This window comes from Pinus tabuliformis, chromosome 6 (genome assembly GCF_031772625.1).
Source record: "Pinus tabuliformis cultivar Carrire ecotype Pingquan chromosome 6, CPIR1, whole genome shotgun sequence".
Taxonomy (NCBI): domain Eukaryota; kingdom Viridiplantae; phylum Streptophyta; class Pinopsida; order Pinales; family Pinaceae; genus Pinus; species Pinus tabuliformis.
Window position 1 is genome coordinate 1,979,767,746 of NC_142292.1, and position 23,772 is coordinate 1,979,791,517.

General features: G+C 40.7%; 1 protein-coding gene across 1 annotated transcript in view; it reads right to left on the bottom strand.

Moving 5' to 3' along the window:
- The window catches only part of LOC149267138 (hsp70 nucleotide exchange factor FES1-like), a 76,549-nt gene that overhangs the window by 43,445 nt on the left and 9,332 nt on the right, over positions 1-23,772 (bottom strand). Inside the window, exon 2 of the mRNA XM_089431553.1 lies at positions 5,043-5,134. Within this exon, the coding sequence (XP_089287679.1) occupies positions 5,043-5,134 (92 nt within the window). The remainder of the gene's footprint in view (positions 1-5,042; positions 5,135-23,772) is intronic.

Consider the following 23,772-nt stretch of genomic DNA (forward strand, 5'->3'; position numbering starts at 1 on the left):
GCCCATCGACTTCTTATAATTCTCTGTTGGGACTCCAACGACTAAGATTAAATCTTAATCGATGGCTAGGATTAACTTGAAGTCAATCCGTGTGAGTTTCTAGAACATTCACACCTTGACTTAATTAATTCTGATTAATTAACCATATTCCCTAAGTTTAGACTTAGGAAATATTAAAAAATTGGTTAATAGTCTAATTAAGTCATTTCTAGGTGAAATTTCCAAAAACGATTTATGGGTTTTGGAGATCTCATGTATTCTAGCCTCTCCACAAAATTTTGTGGCTAGAACACCTCTGATGCCACAAAAACTAACAAACCATTGAGATCTCCTGACATAACTAGAAGGAGCTATTGATTCCTCCTCCTCACCTAAAGGTTGAATTCCTAAACAGGAAGTGGATGAATTAGTATCAACCTTTGAAGCCTCCTTCTCCTCATCCTCTGTTATTGTAACGAGATTGTGTGACTTCCTAGATGCAAACTCCTCTTCAAACATCATATCCTTGCTTATCATTATTTTCCTCTATGCTCGAACATAAATCCTATAAGCCTTAGAGGTCTCATTGTATCCCAAAAACAAAACCTTTATACTGGAGGGCTCCAATTTGGTCCTCTTCTCTACAAGTACATGTATGTACACTAGACAACCAAAGATGCGAAAATGGCTCACGTCTAGCTTCACACTAGTGAATGCCTACTTTGGTGCCTTGTCCTCCAAGGTCCCACGACGACCCCCTATTTTGGATGTAGACTATTGTATTTCATGCTTCTAACCAAATAAACATGGGCAAAACCTTGATCATGAATCATAGCCTTAGTAGCCCTATGACAAATTGATTCTTCATCTCTACAACCCCATTATGTTGTGGGTTGTATGATACTATCAACTCCCACTTAATTTATGCCTTCTTGCAGACACCCATGAAGTCATCAGAGGTATACTAAGCCCCATTGTCTAACCTCATCACCTTGGTCTTCTTTCTTGTCTGGTTCTCCACAATAGCCTTGAACTCTTGAAACTTGTTGAAGACTTCATCCTTTGTCTTCAGGAAATAGATTGATGTCTTACACAAGTAATCAACAATAAATGAGACACAATATATGCTTCCCAAGATTGATGCCACCAGCATCGGTACACATACATTAGAATGAATTAAATCCAAAAAAAAAGGATCTATCCTCACAGCTTGTTAAAACAGCGTTGGCATACTTGTCAAGTGCACACCCTCTAAATACACCTTGTTGCTCATTGTTGAAATCTGGAAGACCCGTGACCATCTCCCTCGAAATCGAAAACACTTTATAATGCAGGTGCCCCATCCTCTTGTGTCACAGCTCATACAAGCTATTGCTGATATGAACCAATGGTCAAACAAGCTAAACCCGTAACCTGTACAAGTTTCCTTCTCTATCCTCAATCACCTAAGCTATTTCTAGGCTAATCCTTTCAATATAATAAATAATTGCTCTTTCTTGAATTCCACGGCAAAACCCTTATCCTCCATGACCGAAACTGAAAGAAGATTCCTTTTGAACCCTGGAACATACAACACATCCTTCAAGTCCAAAGAACCACCTGACTCGAGTTGGAAGGAAATTGTACCAACTCCAGCCATTGAGTACTTGGCATCATCACCAAGCTCCACCTATAATGATGAGTGTTGCTCCATGAGACTCAAACAACTATCAAGTTGACGCCATATAACAAGATACCCCATTGTCCACACACCACGTGTTCCTTGGAACTTTGTTCATAGAAGGGCAAGAAACTAATGAGAAATCCTTCTCAAATTTTACGGAAAACTGCTTATCTGAGTTTTTGTTAAAGTTGCCACCTGCTTCTGCTACTACTTCCCTTTTCCCTTCTTCTCTGGACATTGTGATGCATAAAGCCATGTTTATGACATATGAAGCACTTGATTTTACTCAAGTCCTTCTTCTTTGGTTGTGAGGTTGACTCCTCACTCTTTCCCTTACATTTACTAGAACTCTTTCCTTTGTCGTTCCTCATTTGACAGATTAGGGCCAAGTTCTCGTCACCTCCCTTCTTGCTAGCTTTACACTCCATCCGAGTCTCCTCCTCGATATAGTCGTCCCACAGTCTCTCGAAGTTTGGAAACTTATTACGAGCACAAACACCCTAGACAAATGGTTCCTAGGAACTTGGGAATCCATTCAATGCCATGTTAACTAGCCCAACATCCTCCAACTTCTCCTTGACTGCTGCAAGCTGATCACAGATCTAAGTGATCTTCATAAGGTAACAAAATAATTGTGTCAGATCTGGACATCACTATGGATCTGAGCTTATTCCTCAAGATCATCTTCTTGTTAATGTTCTTGCTCTATTAGAGGCTTACCAAGGCATCGAACATCTCCTTGGCCGTACTCTTCTCGGAAATGTGAGGAATCAAGTGATCCTTCACTGCATCCAAGATCACCCTCTTGGCTTTAACCTCCTCCTTTTTCCTATTTGCCAATTGATGTGAATATGGTGGCATTAGGACTTCCTCCAACAGCGATGTAACCCTCGCTTTCCATGACAAGAAATTTTACCTTCCATCCAATATGTCCTCAAATCTAAGACTCGTTGCTATCATCTTTCCAGATCTAAACAAACTACCCTACAAATGTGATTAGTCCTTCAAGCACAGAGTAAAAAATAACTGTTGGTTTTCAAATCTAATAGATTTACTTCTGTAAATACATGGAAGCTTCAATAAGAGACCCAGCACTGATAACATGTTAAACTTTTACCCAAACCCTAGGTGAAGAATTTCCTTATCATCTCAAGCACAATTACTTGTTGATTTTTAATTTAAAAATGCAAATTTCTGATCATAGAATGAATCACACAATGGCTGGACAATAAATCAGCAGAAGCGAAATAAATTTCCAAATACACAAACAAATTTTTACTGCCCTTCCAAAATCAGCTTTTCATTAAAAAAATTATTCCAAACTTACAAGGCCTTCTCACATTGGGAAAACTCACCCACTAGAAAAACTGCAGAAAACCTCCTCTGCCACCAGTCATATAGCCGTGTACCACAAATCTGTATGATTGGGTATAGCCCCTTTGTCCTAAGCTTTGCACTAAGATCATACAACCCCTTGTTGGATCGATCTCCTCCTGTGTATGGCCTTATACGGCAACCCCTGTAATCATACAACTCTCTCAGCAAACAAGCTGAGTACAGCTCCCTTGAGATTTACTGCATTGTCTTCTTTCTCTTCCTTGGCTTGCATGCTGAGTGAACACCTCTCTCTCTGTGCAACTGAGTTACTGTGTCTTGACTCTTTACTATCACTCCGTTATTTCCCTTCACTTGCTCTACCTTTACAATTTTGAGTTGATGACTAAATCTCCAAAACCCTAGTTACTCATTGAGATCAATGGCTGAGATTAGATCTCAATCTCATTTGAGATCAATGGTTGAGATTCATCTAAATCATTAGTGTAATTAAATCACACTTTATTAGATTTTTCACAACTTAAGATTAAAAAGCTCTCACACTTTAATAATTTACGTTACAAAATATAAAGGACTTCAGATGACTTCACATACATTTGACACAAAACTTGTGCAAGCAGCAAGAGTTCCTGTCCGAGCTACAAACATCAACAAAGACCCTATAGTAAATGCAGAAATGTAAAATCACTATGCAAATATTGTTCAACTTGACATAAGGAGGGAACTTAAGATATGTATGTTGCAAAACAAACAAATACATGGGAGATAATAAATCACATAAACAGTAATTATAAAAAGCAGATATGAAACATTCACATGGACAGTCACAACAAACATGAATGTTATTGTGATCTCAATAACAAACACAGTGGTCCAGGACGTGGTTAAGGCATCAAGTTGGATTATGTTAACATTCTACTTGCAACCCAACTTGGAGAGACTGTATATTTGAAGAGAATGAGACAGGTAAAGCTCAGATAATAGAACCAAATGATGAAGGTATTTCATGCAGCAGAAGTAGTTATAGAAGTCAATCTGAGTATATCAAGAAACCCTACAAGGTTAAGAGAAGTGACCCAAGAAACAGAAGATGTGATTCAAAATGGAATTGAAGTGTACTCTTTTAGATGAACAAATCCAGGAATATAAAAGTAGCTAATTTAAGGTTTTATAACCAGAAAATGTTCTGCACTGGCTTATTATTTCTGTAGAAAAGGAAGGAAGTAGAAAAAGGTAAAAAAAAAGTGGAAAGTTAAGTAAAAGGAAAATGCTGTAGAAACTCAAAGTTTGAAATTGAATTTAATGAGAGACCGTATATTTGGAGAGCATGAGACAGGCAAATCTCAGATAATAGAACCAAATGATGAAGGTATTCCATGCAGCAGAATTCGTTATAGAAGTCAATATGAGTATATCAAGAAACCCTAAAAGGTTAAGAGAAGTGACCCAAGGAACAGAAGATGTGGTTCAAAATGGAATTGAAGTGTACTCTTTTAGATGAACAAATCCAGGAATACAAAAGTAACTAATTTAAGGTTTTATAACCAGAAAATGTTCTGCACTGGTTTTTATTATTTCTGTAGAAAAGGAAGAAAGTAGAAAAGGTTAAAAAAGGTAGAAAGTTAAGTAAAAGGAAAATGCTGTAGAAACTCAAAGTTTGAAATTGAATTTAATGAGCAGGTCCATTAAAAATGCTGAAATATTCAAGAAAAGAAAAAGAACTTCTAGGAACTACGAAAATTCTTCAGAGATTGATAGGCCCCAAAGTATAGATTTGAACATAGTCATTATATCTTGTGTTTGAAGCTTAGAAGACAATTTCAATCGATAAAACAGCCCTACACTACATAGTAAATTCAGATCCATACCAATTGCTTATTTATGAAATTTTAGGATGAGATTTGCAAGTAAAAGATGAAAACATTTTAATGATTGCGAATGCTGATCAAGGGATGAAGATTCCAAAACAGATTCTGACAGGTGTTCCAATTCAATGCAGTAATGAAGGTTTACTGAAACTCCACAAAATTTACCTACCGACAAACTATCTACTGCAGCGACATACCTTAATTTCCACTCTACGCTTCTCAAGTTCTTCTGGAGACAGTATCTGGGCTTCCACTGCAGCTGCCTTCAATTTTTCAGGATCGGAATGGCCTGAAAAATTCAAATCGATCCAGAGCCAGATATGAATAAAGCAACTCCTAATAAAATTTCTTGCTTAGAATTTGGCTAATTACAAATGAATGACAGCCAAAAATAAGAAACCAAGTCTTTTAGGTTTCAAGTTATTGACAAAACAATCATTTGAACAAAAAAAATCAGATGAAATTACTTTCTTTTGATGAAATAAATTTAGAGAATACATCTCATAAAACACAAGAAATCAAATTTTCACAGGACCTGAGGAACCATAGTTTCTAAAATGAGAATTTACGATTCTTAGTAGGGTTTTGGCTACACTTTCAAAAACAGGCTGCCAATGGACAGGCTACAACATCATACAAGAAAGTGGATGAACTACATCAATGATATATGAAGTCAAAAACAAGCAAAAAATATAAACACGTGGACTGGACCGACTGGTATAACTTCATTGGACAAATATAACCACTAATTAGTAATAACCATCTCCCTGTACCTAAAACACATGAAAACAAGAACTTGGCATTCCTGCCTTAGCATGATTGCAGGATTTTGGCTACACTTTCAAGAACAGACTGTAGGCAGATGATGGGCTACATTGTCATAGAAGAACTACATCATTGGTATGTGAAGTCAAGAACAAGCATAAAATATAAACATGGACTGATATAACTTTATTCGACAAATACAACCACTAATAACCATCTCCCTGCACCTAATAGAAATGAAGACAAGAACTCGGCATTGTTGTCTTAGCATGATTGCAGACCTATCTGATTCAGCTGAGATAAAGATTTATGGATGCGGTGGTTTCACAGCAGCTAGCATTTCGCTAGCCACCGTCGTGTGGCTTCCTTCTATGTCAAGGTCCATAGAGAGCCTTCCACACTGCTTCATTCTGGAGAACCAAGAGCCATAGAGAGCTGAACTCCACAACCATTCCCACGGGTTGTTCTTGTTTGCAGGTTGCTTGTGCTCTATGAAGAGATTTGTTCTTTAGCTACATGGATCTCTATGCCCACGTGGAGATTGGTTGGTTTCTTGCTTTTTGTCGTGATTTCTATTCATCAGTCTCTCAATAGGTGGTCCTCCCAATCCCGATGAGGTAGTTCATGCTTCTCTACCCAATGGTTTTTCTTCAGTTGGTCAGAAAAGTCACGAGAAATATAGATTTGCAAGAAGGGTGGAAGCAATCACTAATCTTGACTTGGGCCCCTCTGTGGTGAAAAAGAACATCATTATCCTTCAGGAAAAAGGTTTAATTGGTAAGTTTATAAGCCTTTGGCCCAGTCCTAACACTGTTCTGAATTGGATTTCTAAAAATTGTAGATCATGAGCTAATTGCTACTTTGTACTATGGAAAAAGACACTGTATTTTTATTTTTGAAGGCAAAGAGAACAGGGATCTCATCTTCAGTTCAAGCCCCTTCTTTATGGATTCTAGGAGAATGTTTCTTGCCCACAGGACCCTAGACTCCAACCCCAACATGGAAACTTCTTCTACCTCTGTATGGATTAGATTGCCGCATCTACCCATTATGTTTTGGGGTGATGGTATTTTAAAGCTATCCAAGACAAGTTGGGCCGTTTTATTACTCATGCAGAACCTAAGGGTAATATTTTTACATGTGCTAAAATCTGTGTGGAAATGGATTTTGCAAAAGGACTTTTTGAGGCGATTCAACTTGACTTTGAAGGTTGGAGCTATCTTCGGACCCTGGATTATGAGTAGGTTCCTTTCAAATGCAATTGTTGCCATGCATATGGTCACTTTGCAAAAAAAAATTTCAATAGTCTAGCAACTCAGTCATGTTCTAAGCCAACTCCAACTTCTCAAAATAATGACGAGCACGGATCATTCAAACAAGTTTCAAGAAAGCAAAAGAAACAGCAGTCTAGGAGGACTCCACCTGACATCAAGCCTAAGTCACACCTGCCTACTCCCTCCAATAACAGATTTGAAGCACTACAAACCTAGAGGTAAGAAGATGAGGATTTAGACCCCCATACTAGATCTCATCCAATCTAACCAACAAACATCAGATCTGTTGATTTGGAGTAGATTCGGATGTGCTCTAAGCCTCAAAATTTGCAGGGAGGCTTGGGCACATGTATTCCAAAGAACCCAGAAAGCATTTTGGGAAATTCCACTCAAAAGTGATTTTATTAAAATAATTAATATTTTTAATGGGGTTCTTAAGTCTAAACTTAGGAAAATTAAAATATTAATGGGTATTAATCTAATCAAGGGTGAAACTTCTAGAAAAAAGCCATGGATCAAGCCAAAACGATCTGAGCCTTTGATTATGTTTCAATCTAGGCCATTGGTTGTCCAACAAGAAGATATAAGAAGGGGGTTGAGGGTCATTTAGAAAACACACAGAGATTTTGAGAAAAACGATTGTCTGAGGTGAGAAGTTCTCAGGAGGAAAATCGATCGAGGAGATCTTGCAGCAGAGGGGCAATGAGAATCCAGGAGAAGGAATTTCCGAAGAGTACAAGGCAGAGAGAGGACAGAAAGACGTCCAGAGGAAGGCTAACATTGGCCTACGCAGTGCTGACGCATAGGCAGCGCAGTTAGTGAGGGGAAGTTGAGTTCCTACTGAGGGAAGTCGAAGTTCAGTTGTCGGAAGCCAGGGTGTGAAACTGGGAGGCAAAAAAGTCGATTTCTCAGCCAGCAGAGGATCCAAAGGAGGGGCAGTATAATACCCAGGGGGGCGTGACGCAGAAACTACTTAGGGTGATGCAGTTCTGTGCAGAGGCCACGCAAAGGGTGACGTAGAGCCTCTAGAGCTGAAGGATCAGCCACTGGTTCTCCAGTGACAAGGTGAGATCATTTCACCAGTCTTTTGTTTAGTATTCTCTCTATAACAGATTGCTAGTTGAGCATCCTAGAATTGTACTCAGAATTTTCTCCTGCATAATAATAAACCCTCAAAGTTGTTGCACCGGTTTTACCGCATTGGGTTTTTCAGGGGACTATTTGTCCAAAAATAATTGTGTCCTATGTGTTGCATTGTTTTTTCTTGCTCAGTATTTTGTTTCCGCATATATGTAATTTAAGTGAAGGCTGCAAATGTATTTGCTTCAATATTTACCGTAGAGCACAGTAAATAACTTGCATGATTTAACCAAGTAGGAGAAGTAACATCAGTTTGTTGTAGTAGGGATTCCGGCTTAGGAATTTTCACAAAATCAAGTGAAAATAGACAACATCAATCCTCAAAATAAAGAAGAGATCCCATCTAGGGAAAGTCTTCCCTCTTCTTCTCCTTCATTTTCAGATATTTAAAAAAAAATCTGCATTCCTCCCCTCTAATAACAAGAGGTAGGAAACCCAATGGCAGGTGACTCGTGATTAATTGTGGCACATTAATGGCATGTGATGGGAAAGGGAAATGGAATCTAGTGGTCTTATACACTTGACTTGGGCATTCAACACTTCCCCGTGCAAGCGAGGAGTATCACCCTTGGATCTAACTCATGGATTTGTGGTTCAATGCGGCAGCTAGCTCATCCTAGGCTCATCATTTCACAGCTAATGCGCTTATACTAACTAAATTCATAGCAATGACAGGAGTTCCAGCGAGGCAGCAAGTAGACCAGGAACTTTTTGGATAAATTTAGTAAGAAATCCTCCTACCTTCTAGTTAATTGGGATCATGTGCATATATTTTGGTTGTTGGTTTGAGACAGAAGGCTTCCCTGTCATCGACAATTTCATACTTTTCATAGATAGTTTTATTTCATGGGCTGGAAGCACTCTTAGAGGCGGGCTTCTTCTTCTTGGCATAGTGATCACAATTGGAAGGTGATTAGAAGAATGGGGATTGAGGCAATTGCCTTCTTCCAGGCCATTAAGGAGATCCACCGAGTGGCCACCTCAAGTATACACACCAAAGTTCAAGTCCAAGCGTTATGGCTATGGTCCCAAGTTCAAGTTATCTCCACAGTGTTTCATCTGTTTATTATTTCTTAGTTGTTTCTCCCCTCTCTAGTTGTCTTATCTCCGTCGCACCATAGGCATTTTCTAGTTTTTGGTCTTTTTCGGGGCAATATCCCTCCCATTACAGTGCCACTCCAATCTTCCAGTTTGCTTTTAGCTATTGTTTTGTCATTTCCTTAAGATCCTGCTCTAAGACAAAAAATTCTAGTCTTCTACTATTGTTGGTCTCTTGGGAGACTTTTCTAATGTTTTCAAGGCAGAGGATTTTCACTCTCTTCTTCCCTAAATGGATTTTTGCTCCTTATGTCTTTCCTAGGTACCTCTAGTAGACCTTCCTCTAACTTCCTTTGTCTCATTTTTCTCACTCTTTCCCTTGATACCCTCTCATCCATGGTCCACCCGACTCATTCTAATGGTCGCAAGGGGGAAAGAAGCCAACAAACTCCCTCTTGCTCACAAGCCCATCTCTTGGCAAAGAGGTCAGTCGTGGTATAGTAAGGTCCACCACTCCACATATTCGTAGGGAAATTGTAGATGCAAAAATGAGGCTAGAATTGAGTAGTGATTCATCATTTCTGTAGAATGTAGAAGAGGTCGATAGATAGGTACCAAACACTAGGAATACCAAGACTAGACAAACAAGATACATGCAAATTGTGGACATTTATTGGAAGCTAAAAAAAATCATGGGGAAGTCTTAGTAGAAAACTTGAAAACCCGATAGGAAATCCTCTTATGCATTGACGAAATACAAAAGCATCCAAGGAAGTTGATTGACAAGGTATCAATTCTTGCTAAGAAGCTAGCAGACCTCAAGTTCTCCAACTCCTATGAGGAGGGTGACGTACCTAACACCATTCAGGTCAATTCTCAGTCAAAATAGATGCTTCTGCGTTTCTTTTTGGATACATATGCTAGTAGCAACCTGCATGCAACCATAGATGTTGATAGATCTAGTTTAGGCAGTAAAGTGCTATACTGTCTTAGAATTTTTTATCTCTTTGGTTATGTTATCCAGTTCCAACTGTTTCTATGGACAAAAGCTCTATTATTATGCTTTTGGTCTAGTTTCCCTTATGGCAGACTAGCAAGCATAATGTATGATATATCCATTTTATTTGAGGATGTGATATAATCACTAGTTGATTTACAACAAAGACGACGTAGAAAAGATCGCAGAAAGAGATCTCCTAACTCTGGTTCCCACATTCTCTTGACTCCCTTAAAACTAGTGGGGGGTCGGTCTCGCTCAAATCTTAGATATGCTTTGTTTTGTGCATCATTTTGTGAAAGCAATTTGTAAGAATCTACTCTTGTAATCGGGAATCAAGAAGATCAAGTTATAGAAGGTTTAATGTTAGATCTCTCCACTTTGTCGTTTTGTCAGGAGGAGGATTTTTTTTTTCATTTTGATGTCCTTTTCTTTTCAAAATCCCTAAAGCAAATGTTCCTTGTATCATTATTTTGATGTACCTCAATTGCATCCTCCAACCGCATATTTTTTATTAATATAAATTTTCTTGTTATGGTTAAAAAAAATATTGCAAACATATCCAAGCAATGAAGTCATGTGCGATTAAGTCCAATAATGCTTGTGCAAATATTATAGGGCCCTATGCAACCACAACAATTAAGAATGATCAACACACTAGAAAAGCAAAGACCTAAGGAAAACTACATCACTCACATTTTTCACTATAGATCTCTTGCCTGTATTTAGCCTGGGACAAAATTTACCACCGAATTAGGGTTACATTCCTCAACAAGCCAACTTATCAACAACCACTTGTGGTGTGGCAAGATACAATCCCCACAAGGCTATTCACACTCTCGCACACCTCCTTCCAATAGACTTGGGCCCAATCCACACGAAGGATACTTCTATAAACCACAATTTAGTTTGGGCTCTTCCCAGTTCACTCATTGTTATTAGGGGATTTTCGTGAGTTTATTTTCCTCTACTTAGATATAGCTAAAATTTCATTCTTGTAATGTATTATTATTTGTTACCGAAAAATCTAGCAACCTAGTGCAATGCCTCACTAAGCACTCTAGATCTAGGGCAACAATGAGATCAACCACCATTGTCACCTTTGTGGTTCTTCTCCTGTAATTTTGTGGTTGAATACTAGCCCCACAAGGGAGGCTTCCCCAACCAGCCTCAAAGATTAAGTTACCCAAGAAATCCCATACTAAATACCTTCCTAGAAACCTATTAATTAGACACCCTAGAAATGTGTACAGTAAGCCAAGGCTCCAGATGAAAATGAGGTAGTTGTGAAAATTTCACCACTGAAATCCTATTGCAGCAATTGGAAATTATCCTTCTAATTGTTAATTAATTTAGCAATCTATTTGCTACGGCAAATACTGAATAAATCACACTACAACCTTCACAAATAAAACTGTAAAAAATAGTAGCGGTAGAAACTAAGAAATATGCTAGCACACACACATAAAAATTAACACAATTATTTTTGGACAAATGTCCTCGGAAAAACCCAACTTAGGAAAACCAGTGCAACAACTAAGGGTTTTTATTATCATGCAGCATTGAGAAATTATGACTACAACTGGATGCCGAAATCTAGCAATCCTACAGAGAAAAATACTAGCAAAATCTAGCGAGGAATTTTCCTCACCCCACAAGCAATTCAAGCTCTGACTGCCAACTCCAAGTGAGTTGTCCAAACTGTTTCTGCACAAGCCTGCATCACCCTAGCGCAGTCCCTTCCATGCTCACCCTGAATCAGTTGCTCCTCAAGCCATCTAGTCTGCCTAGTCTCTCTTGGCCTCTGGAAAGTCTTTCCGACCTATGGAACTGAAACTCTTCTTCTCCCCAGCAGAATCGAATTGCCTCTTAGAGGCTTTGGTGCAGCCCCTCTGTGGCTATCTCTGCCTATCTACATTGTGCTCGCCGGAATTGGAAAATCTTCCTCCGGTCTCACTATCCCTGCCCCTCTCTGTCCTTGCTTCCTTCTAAAGCTTGAACTCTTCCAGCTACTGCCTCTAGAAAACTTAATCAAGGGCCCATAGAAGACTTCTTATAATCTTTTGTTTGACCTCCAACGACCAAGATTAAAACTTAATCAAGGGCCCAGATTAATTCCCTGTCGATCTGTGTGAGTTTATAGATGATTCACACCTTATCTCAATTAATTTTGATTAATTAACACCTTTTCCTAAGTTTAGACTTAGAAAATAATTAAAATAGGCTAATAATCTAATTGAGACACTTCTAGATGGAATTTCCAAAAACGATTTATGGGTTATGGAGAACTCTTGTGTTTTATGCTTTAGCCTCTCTACAAAGTTTCGAGACTAGAACACCTCCAATGCTATAGAAACTAACACTCCCTCTTAGCGAGGAAAGTGTTCTCTCGAGTGTTGCACACTCCGCCACAACACCCTGCGTCTGTACCACCCTATGTCACGCTGCTAATGTTTGGCTACTGCCCACCAACCACTGAGCAACTCTGATGCTGCATCTGTGTTGCTGTTGACACTGCCATGCTGCTGCCAACCCTGCATCTGCATTGCAACTCCCTCTCAATTGTTGTTGTTGCAACTACAACTACAAAAATTGAGAAGAATCCTACATACTAAATCAATTGTATTCAGTGTGATGCATTTGTCTCCCGAGTCTCTGACTGCTACTAACCACTGCACTGTCTACTAAAGAATCTACACTATTGTTGACTCTGCATTGTTGCCATCACTGCACTACACTCCTCAGCATCTGACTGTTACTAGTCTGCAATTGTCACTCCAGAATCTGATTGCATCATTGATATTGATCCATCTTACTACTGAATATTGTGGGCCCCCGTACCAAGGTAATGATCCATGAGGAGGACACCTCAATGGACCCTACCCATGTTTGCGTTGCTCTAGAACTATAGCTCTAGATCGCCCCATCTCTCCTCGAGGTATAGCTGCAAACATTGTGAAATATTCCTCCAGCCTGAAGGACAACTTATCAATCTCTGCGAACGTTGTTGCCTGATCCTACTTCTCTTGCTTGTCCTTCTTCTTGAGAGGACATTGTGTACTGTAGTGGCCGAATTCACCACATCTGAAGCACTTGACCTTTGACAGTTCCCTCTTCTTCTTCTTTCCCCCTGCACCTGACTGGGACCCTTAGATGCTATGGCCACATTTTCTTCTTCCTTTTCACCCTTCACGCCCTTGCTGCTACTGCCGATGATGGTACTCTTTACTAGAGCCCGCCTCAACTGCTCCTACTGTAGATCAGACCACTCTGTCCCATTTAGGCAATGTGTCTCTGCCCAAGATACATTGGACAAATAATTTCCAGTCATCTAAGACACTATTCAATGGCAACCATACAAGCTTTGTGGGTTGGGGTGCCTCCCCAATGGCTGATAGTTGATCTCGGACTTCCTGAATTCAGGTGAGGAAGCCATCTACGCTCTCAACCTTCCGCATCCTTATGCTCCTCAGCTTCTCCTGGAGAAACATCTTCCGCTTCTCGGAAGAACTCTAAAATATCTCGAAGAGAGAGTCCCACATCTCCTTGATTGTACCTTGTCTGCCACATGTGAGACTAGATGATCTCGAACTCCATCCAAAATCATCCTCTTCGCCTTCGCCATTTCCTTTCTATACTCCTTAAGTTGATCGGCAACCTGGGGTACTGCTGCTACATTCTCCACATAGGCTTTCAGGCCATATTCATCCAGATGAAGGATATCCTAGGCTTCTAGATGACATAGTTGGAAGCTCCCTCCAACCTATCCTGATCTGTAAGTCCAACATCGCATTCAATCCATGAGAGCGCACCTCCTCATGCCTTTCTTTGTCAGTTGTTTCTTCAGTACTTCATCGTGTTTTTGCCTTCGAAAAATCTTCCCATACGATGCTCCTCCAAGCATTACTTCACATTGTGAGGCCTCTTCCTTCAAGGCCCCTTTGTTGTGGTGGTGCAACACCTCTTACTTCAGTAAGGCACTGCACGCACCCATCCCCAAAGGTTCTAGTGCATGGAAAGGGTTAGGAAGTTGCCTCCCTGAGTCTCAACCACCCAAGTATCTGATTGATGTTGCGTCCTCAAGTAATTCTGCACACCATCAACCTCTTCTTTCGTACATCCTTCCTCCAAAAGTTTCTCCTTAGTCAACTGAAAGTTGTAGATGTCCATAGCGTATCTACAAAAATCCAATATGTCTGTCAGATCTCTACCTACTTCCTTCGCTCTCTCGGTCAAGCCTTACAGTAGAAGTCACATCTTCCTTTTTTGCGATGGGATGAGTCACTCCTCCACCTTCGTCCTTCTTCTTCTTTGTGGTTTGTGCAACAAAGTCCATCAACTTCTTTTTCCTCGCTACTTGAGCCAAACTTCCAACCTCTTGTTGTTCCACATGTTCATGCTTCACGTTTGGGTCCTTCTCATACAAAATCATCGAAGCAATCCTTGGACAATACCCCAAGCAACTCTTCCTTGTCATCGACACAGTCACGGTCTTCCCATCAGCTGTAATCAAGAGTATGTCTCGGTCCATCATCGGTATGGCTTGAGCTACTACCAAGAAATCTCGTCCCAACACCATAGCATGATCATCCATCTTGACCACCCTTAGATCCAACTTTCCAAACCATGAACCAACCTTCACCTGTGTATCCCTTAGAATACCTATCACAGCCTTCATGCTCGAGTTAATATCTTTGAAATCACTTAGCTCCCTTTCTATTTCAGTCTTCAGCTTCAAGGACTTCACTACCTTCTTGCTAAGGAAGCAGTTTGTAGCTCCCGTGTCAACAAACACAACAAACTTCCTTCCACCTACGGTTACCTGCACAAAACTTAACCCCAACGTACCTGTATTTGACGAGGGTATTGTCTTGCATCCTACCTCAGTGACCTTCTTCATTGTTTCCTCAACCAAATTGCCTCTCGACTCATGTCTCGATCTGAATGTCCTCTCGAGATAGGCTACTTCCGCTTTCGTCACACTTGAGCAACTTGAACCCGGTTCAGCTTGAGCGGACTTCGTTTCACCAGACTCATCCTTCTTCGTCTGTTGCCCTATCGCACCTAGTCGACACTCCTTGGCTCCCTCAACTTGGAGAGCTACAATCACTTGCCCTTCATTCTTCATCGCTCTAAACCAAGTGCCAATGTTGTCAATGAGCTCAATCTCATGCTCTTCTATGGTTACGCGAGCATCTTTGCCATCAAGAAAGTCCATCTTGATCTCTTCTTCAAGTTCTTCAACTTCACCCTGCAACTTAGTGTAGAAAATTTATGATATGCACGCTTAACCCAGTTTACAAATTTGCATGTGTTTGTTTAGGCCCAACCCACATGTTTTGTCATGCTGATATAAATTTCAGTATGCATTTATTGCAAACATTAAAGAGTGCTTCTACTAATTTTCACTTTCCTACCAGCTGGTAATTAATGCAAAATTTATGCAAGCATTCACACATATGAGACACTTATTTTTGGTCAAGTTGACCCCAGAGAAACCCCACAACCTCTTGGGGAAATCGGTCTTCAAAGGAGGATTTTATTGTTCGAGAAAAAACATGACGAAGTGTTGGAGAAATAGCTGACAAAGGCATGAGGAGGTGTGCTCTAATGGATTGAATGCGATGTTGGATTGATCACCCGATTAGTTTGATTCATGGGATTCAGAAGTGTACTGAGATGTGTTGGAGTGAGTTGGAGTATAGCAACAAGAGTTCACATGGAGATGCGGTAAGTTGGCACAATTTGAGTTGCGATCAAAACATGCAGCCAAGTTGGAAGGGGGCAGCCTTTCATGAGATGGGGCAGTATGGGGGATTGCGATGACTTGTGGTTGATGACCATAAGATTCAAAAGACTTTCCCACATGGAGTCATGAGCCTTGGTAAAGGTTCGTGTGAAGAAGGCAAAGAGTTCATGTAGCAGGGACGATGGGAGATGGATGCTTCTTCCTAGACGTTAGAGTTTATGATACTTTGCGACAATTGGACTTGGCGATGGAGTTTTCTAAGATGGTATTATTAAGGGCAACAACCTTTTTGAAGTGGGGGAGGATGTCAAGACCCCGAGTTCGCACCAAGGCCAACGGGCGCCCATGACGACCCATGAACACTTGGAGTGGTGAAAAACCGACTTGGAGGTGCGATGAGCGTGCCCACATGGAGGAGAGGCGCCCAGGTCCACATAGGGGTTGCATGCAAGAGTTGGTAGGACAAGCGCCCTAAGCGCGCCCTCACGAACGCGAGCCGTCGAGTGAGATGTAGCGAGCACGTCACGACGAGCGCACCCGCCCAACAACATAGCATAGCAGAGGGCACATGAGGGAGAGCGCTAGCCCACATGACATGGCATAGCAGAGAGCACATGGGGAAGAGCGCACGAAAAAATATAGCAGCAGCCCAACTCGGCAGGGCCGCACCCACGAGCGCGCTCGCACCCAAGGTGGGGCGCCCAGTTGCCGCGATGGGCAAGACGTAGCAGGCAAGGCAAGCAAGCGACCGCGACAGGCAAGACGTAGCGAGCGAGGGCAAGCTGAGGGGCGACGCGATGAAGGAGTAAACGACACAACATTGCGACTACGAGCAATAGCGTGCATGGAAAGCACGGCAAACAGAGTGCCCAAGCAGGGGCACCCTCACAACCCCAGGTAGGTCGGCCCAAGGGTGCGCCTAGCCATGAAGGGATGCCCACGAAAGTTGAAGGGTTAGCTCAAGTAAATGAAGGGGCGTCGACCATAGTTTTAAAACTCCGACTCCGACTCCGACTCGGCCAAGGGTCGACTCCAACTCCGACTCCGACTCGATATCGACTCGGTCGTTGTAAAAATACATTAAATATTTATTTTTTATAAAAACACATAATTTTAAAGATTTTCATTCATGTTTCCAAACACACAGCATTAGAATATAGATAGAACACAACATATGATCAAAGTAGGCTCATGAATATATCCATTATATCAAAATGGCACCCAATGCATTGTCCAATACATAGCGATGATGATATAGAGATCAAAACAAAAACACATAACCAAGGAGGCTATAAATGGCCTCTACAACAAAAGTCTGTGACCAGTACTACTGGCTACTGCTAGAGTTGCCAACATCATCTGGCTCAGTGTTACTTGGGAGCAGGAGCGAAAGTGGGGAGCGAGAGCGAAAACGGGAGTGGGAGCGACATTTTCAAAAGCTCCTGGTTTGGGAGCAAATCCCAGAGGAGTTCGACAAACAATGTCACTAACATCAAGGTACATAGAGGGATTGGTGCTCTTGATTAAATACGAGTTCCATACCCTAATACATGACAACATTCAATGGAAACATTGCAATCCTCCAATCCTGAAATCCTGAAAAACTGATAAGTCTGTTGGATTTTAAATGAAATCTAAAATTCTACTTTCTCCATATGAAATCCAATGAGGCCGAAACCACTCTCAAACATCCTGAGTCATTTCATGGTAATGTTAAAAATTTAAGTAAAAGGATGAAAATGAAGATTAAGGAGAATGTCACTTTTACTTTAAGAATTTAACATTACCATGAAATTTGAATAGCATATCAATAGTAGAGAGCATTTGAGTGTGTTAAATAGGGGTTGGGAGGGGGAAATGGACCCCAAATAACATTTAACTAATTCATAAAACACATTGGAGTCCAAACCAGTCAGCAAACACCATAAAAAATCATTAAAAAATTGTTAAATCGTTGTTTTACTGGGGTTACAGGCCGTTGTTTGTGACTCGGTCGAGTCAGTATGGAAACTGTCGAGTTGGCCGAGTCAGCCATGACTCGGCTGAGTCATTCAATGACTCGGCCAAACGAGCCGTTTCTTCTACCGAGTCACTCCTGAGGGCGACAAAACAGATCAACTCGGCCGTTTCGGTTTCGAAACGGCTGAATTTTAAAACTATGGCGTCAACCCATGAAAACAAAGGGGGTCGAACGCATATAAATTGAAGAAAATGGTATTTGACCAAGGCATCCAAGCAAGTTCGACCAAGTAAAAGAAGATGGCAGAAGTAGGTCGCACAAGAAGGGGCGGGTCTACGATATCGCAGAAACTCAGGAAGGTCGCACATCACAAAAGAACGTGGCAAAGGAGGGTGCAGGCAAGGTGGAGCTCGCCCAACAAGCCTACACGACTAGGCAGTTGTTGGTTTTCTATTTTGGGGCGGATAACTTGGGGTTTCTGGGCAAGTCAAAAGTGTAGGGCAAGGTTGCACCACTTGGGAGATTGAGTGGATGAGTTTGTTGGTTCAAGCTAGGCAGCTGACACGCCATTATACTTTTAAAACACTATTATATGTTATTTGAAGCAATTTAATAAGAGCAAGGGTGAACTATTTGGGGATTTGCCCCCTCCCATCGCAAAATTGTGTTTATTGTTGCAATATCATATTGTTGTTATGTTTTACATTTGTCAGGCCAGAAGGTAACTCCTCAAATGTAATTGCATTATTCATTCAGGTTGTTCATTATTATATACAAGAGAGACTGATTGTTCAGTTCATCTCCCAATGACTCTCTATTTTCTCTATTATTTATTTACACTAATTACAGTTGTTCACCCAATCCCTATGATTAGGTGTCAACATTCCCCCCCTAATCTGAAGGGATGTTGGTGAGTCCAAGCATCGTTCTGAATCTTTCAAGCTTTTCTCTTTTAAGCGCTTTGGTGAAGAAGTCTACAATTTGCTCATTAGTGGAACAATGGTGAAGATGGATTGTTTTGGCCTCAACATGATGTTGAATCAGATGATATTTTGTATTGATGTGCTTCATTCAATCATGGAACTTTGGGTTCTTGGCCAACTTTATTGCCGAGGTATTGTCAATCATGAGTGGAGTCGATTGTACTTGTTTTACCTGCAAATCTTCAAGAATTTTCCTGAGCCACACAATTTCTTTTGTTGCCTTAGCTGCTGCCACATATTCTGCCTCTGTTGTGGAATCTGCTGGAACTGATTGTTTGCGTGATCTCCAGGAGACAGCTCCTGATCCAAGACTCATAGCATAACCTGAAGTAGATACCCCAGTTTCTTTATCTCCATCGAAGTCTGAATCAGAGTATCCAATCAAGCTGAAGTCGCCCACCTGTGTATACTTGATTCCAAAGTCTTGAGTTCCCTTCAAGTACTTTAGAACTCTTTTTGCAGCAGACCAATGTCCCTCACAAGGCTTTTGCATAAACCTGGAGAGGATTCCAACAGCAAACGAAATGTCTGGTCTGGTAGTAGTTAGGTAGTTGAGACTTCCTACAAGCTGTCTATACTTTGTTGCATCCTCAAATTCTTTTCCTTCAATGGATGTGAGCTTTAAGTTTTGTTCCATTGGAGTAGTCAGAGGATTGCATTCAGTCATGCCAAACCTGTTCAATAGATCTCCAATGTACTTCTTTTGAGAAAGGAATATGGACTTCGGATGTTGAGTTACTTCAATACCAAGATAGTAATGAACATAACCCAAATCAGTAATTTCAAAACCTTTCCTCAACTCTTTCTTTATGGATGCAATGTAGCTCTCATTGTTCCCTGTCATCAAAAGATCATCTACATATACCACAAGATATACAATTGTTTTGCCAACCTTCTTGACAAACAAAGTTGCATCATCAAGATCATAATGTTTGAAATTGAGTTTCAGAAGATGCTCAGTTAGTTTTTCATACCAGGCTCACGGTGCTTGTTTGAGGCCATACAAAGATTTCACAAGTTTGCATACTTTATGTTCATGTCCTTTCACAGCAAATCCTTCAGGCTGGGACATAAAAACATTCTCTTTTAGATCTCCATTAGATCTCCATTCAAGAATGCAGTTTTTACATCCGTTTGATGGACTTTCCAACCGTTCTGAGCTACTAGGGCAAAAAGTGTCCGGATGGTAGCCCATTTTGTTGTGGGGGCAAAAGTCTCCTCAAAATCAACCCCTTCCTTCTGTGCAAAACTTTTTGCCACAAGCTTGGCTTTGTGCTTGTCAAGTGAGCCATCAGCTTTATACTTGTTCTTGTAGACCCACTTGCAGCCAATTGGTTTGGTTCCCAATGGAGGATCAACCAGCTTCCAAGTGTCATTCTTTATTAAAGCATCATACTCCTTTTGCATTGCTTCTTTCCATTCATCATGAGAAGCAGCTTCTTTGAAGGAAGTTGGTTGAAAATCTGTAGACAAATTCAATTCACAATCATAAGAAACATCCATATCAACAGGTGGATCAGAGTCATCTACATCAACTCCATTTTGCCGGTTTGAATTTCTATGTAGCATAAAAACTACGGCTGAAGTAAGAAAAATGATAGCTTGAAGACTTAATATGTTAAAATACACGAAGTATTTAATAATAATAATTTATTAATATATAAAATTGTATAAGATGATTTGAATGTTACAATGAGGCCTTGCTTTTATACCTCAGCAGGTGACCTTTCGTGAATGGGCATGTCTTTTAGACATGCTTTTTCACCTAACTTAATGACTATTTAACCTAATTAATATTTAATTATTTAATATTTATATTTATTTTATTTATTTAATTGTTATGAATTATATTCATAACATAGCCCCTTCCTTCAGAAGCTTTGTCCTCAAAGCTATATTGTTGGCAATTGTCTTTGCGGTTGTCGTCTCGGCATATGGAAGGTGGAAGGTCTCTGTGAGTGGTGGCTTAGTGTCTATAATTCGCTAATAACTCTATTTTGAGTCCAAGGTTGTCTTCTTTTGTTCCATTCTCTCTATTATATATATATATATATATATATATATATAACTCTAATAATATATATTAACTCTAATAATTTTTTTTATATATATACTAATAATTTATATATATATATATATATATATATATAATTTAATTATATGATTGATTTAAGTTTTGATATATTATTATGTACTATATATAATATATAGTTATTATATACCGAAATCAACCCGAAGGTCACAACGTTTGACGGCAGCCCCCCAAAAAACTGGCGGAGTATTGAACTGTCATCTGTCGAACCGGCAGTGAGTGGAATCGTCCACGAGTGTCCTGTTTCCAGATATCTTTGGCCGTCCATTTGTGTTGCGGCTGGCCAAACGCCGAATGGGCACTCATTCAGAAACTCAATGGTCAGGCATCCTGCTCCTTGTACAACGCAACAGGAAAACACCGCCATGAATGCCAACGAAACTCCCTTTGCTCTGGCCATTGCAAACACTGTGACTCGAACATTTCCCTGGCAAAAGCCATATAATGCGTCCAGAACAACAACCAATTTGAATAGTTCTAGTTTGACTAATCGTGCGGATATGCCAGAGTTTGCAAAAGCCCACTGATTCGAACGCCTGATCTCCTCCTTCACTTCCGGAGGGAGGTCATTTTTAATGTGGAGATTCTCACGGATTTTTTTAGGGGTTTCTAGAGTGGCCAACAGTTTTGAGTAGCAATCTGCCATATATTCCTCTATAGTTCCTCCCAATTTTTCCGCCATTACAAAAATATCAGGGTTGTCTATGACCAGTGCATGCATGAGGTTTACCAGTCCTGTCTAGAATTCATCTTTCTCAGACTCAGAGCCCGCGCATGTTCTTGCTATTGGACCAAGGAAGGAATAGTCAGAGTGAATATCTACAGGGGCAACAAGTGATTTGGTTTCGATTTCCGTTTCCGTTTCCGTCCCACTACTTGTGTCTTCTCCGCTGTCTGTTTGATACTTCAGAGCACAAGTCAGATGAAATTTGAAATTGAAATCTGCTCTGCATGGAACACTATAGCACCATGCAAATCCATCTTGATAGCAATGCTCACAGCTAAATTTACGAATCTGTGTCAATACAAAGGGACCCCCCTCGCTACACACGCGGGAATATATCTCCTTGGGTGATGTGTGAGCGTCACTGAAGGGAAAAGCCACGACTCCATAGGTAAGCAGAGGATCTAGGGCTTCATCTCTCACAGTTTTTCCATCTGGACCAATCACAATCAAGGAAATGTCTCTACGACCGAAAATCTGTTCAAGATGCCGACTGGTTTTATCACCAAATGGAAGAGCCAACCATGGCATGCTCTTGTAGTGGTCTTCAAAAGTCTCTTGATCTTTGTCACCGGAGATGAAAACAATCTCAAAAGCTTCTCCTCTTTTCTTGATTTCCTTGTATACCTTTACAATCTCTGCAGTCATACAACCTGGGCAGGAGGAGCCCGAAAGGGTATCGAAATACAGACCAACTGTTTTGCCCACAAGCTCAGCTACGGGGACCTGGGCACCTCCATGCTTGATCACAAAGTCACGCTCATCAGAAACCAAGAGTGACTCAAGTGTCTGTGATTCTCTTTTGGCTTTCTCCTTCGCTTCCGCCGCTTCAATCTCATCCAACCGCTCTTTTGTAAACGGGTAATACTTGGTTCCATGTTCTGCTATGTAAAAATCTGCACTTTCCGACGCTAATTTCCCATCTGGATGTACAATGACCACGTTTGGGGTAAACGGGGTAAACGGAAGTCGGAAGTAGCGAAACAATTTCTTTATAGTCTTGTCTCCAAATGGCAAAGCCAGCCATGGCATCCTCTCATAATGCTTTTGAAAGTCTCTTTCACCTTCATTCCTATCAAAAACATGGGTTGTACACAATGTTTTAAAACTCCGACTCCGACTCCGACTCGGCCGAGGATCGACTCCGACTCCGACTCCGAAACGGTAATGACTCGACCGGCTCGATTTCAATGACTCAGTCGTTGTAAAAAATACATTAAATATTTATTTTTTTTATTAAAAAACATAATTTTAAATATTTTAAACATAATTTTAAAGATTTTCATTCATGTTTCCAAGCACACAGCATTATAATATAGATGGAAGAAAACATATGATCAAAGTAGGCTCATGAACCAATCCACTATATCAAAATGGTACCCAATGGCAATACATAGTCAACTGTCATACATGATCAAAGACTCAAAACAAAATACAAATAACCAAGGAGGCTAGAAATGGCCTCTACAACAAAAGTAAACTGTGATGGTGACCAGACTGCAATACTAGTACTACTGGGCCACTGGCTAGTAGCTACTGCCAGAGGAGCCAAGATCATCTCGACCAATCTCTGGATCATCATCATCAGAGTCAGACAAGGGGCCCCATGGCTCCTCATCATCATCGTCTCCAACTGCAACTGTAGAAGTGGTGCCAGTACCACTAGCAGGCTGTGCAGCAGATGCAAGCTGAGATAGAGTAGATATGCGACTGCGCTTCTGTCGTGGCTGAGCAGAGGAAGCACCTACAACTGGAGTCCTTGCTGGCTGTGAGACTGAGGCTGGTGGATTGGGATCTGCATTCAACTGAACAGGCTGAAGTTGAACAACATGTTCAAGTTCAACTGATGTCTCCATATCTATATCTACATCAAGATCCTCATTAGGATCAAACTCTGGTGGATGACTCTCCACTACCCAATCTGATGTTGGATCAATGTCTTCCAACACAATGGGATCTGAATCAGGTCTTTTGTTCAGCAATTGGTTTCGTCTGAGCCGAAGGTTGTATTGGACAAAAACTAGATCATTCAACCGTTTTTGATCCAAACGGCTTCTCTTCTTTGTGTGAATCCTCTCAAAGACAGACCAATTGCGCTCACACCCAGATGCACTGCAAGTTTGACTCAAAATACGAATTGCAAACCTTTGCAATTCAGGGCACTGGCCACCAAAGGCCTCCCACCATTGTGCTGCAAAAAACATA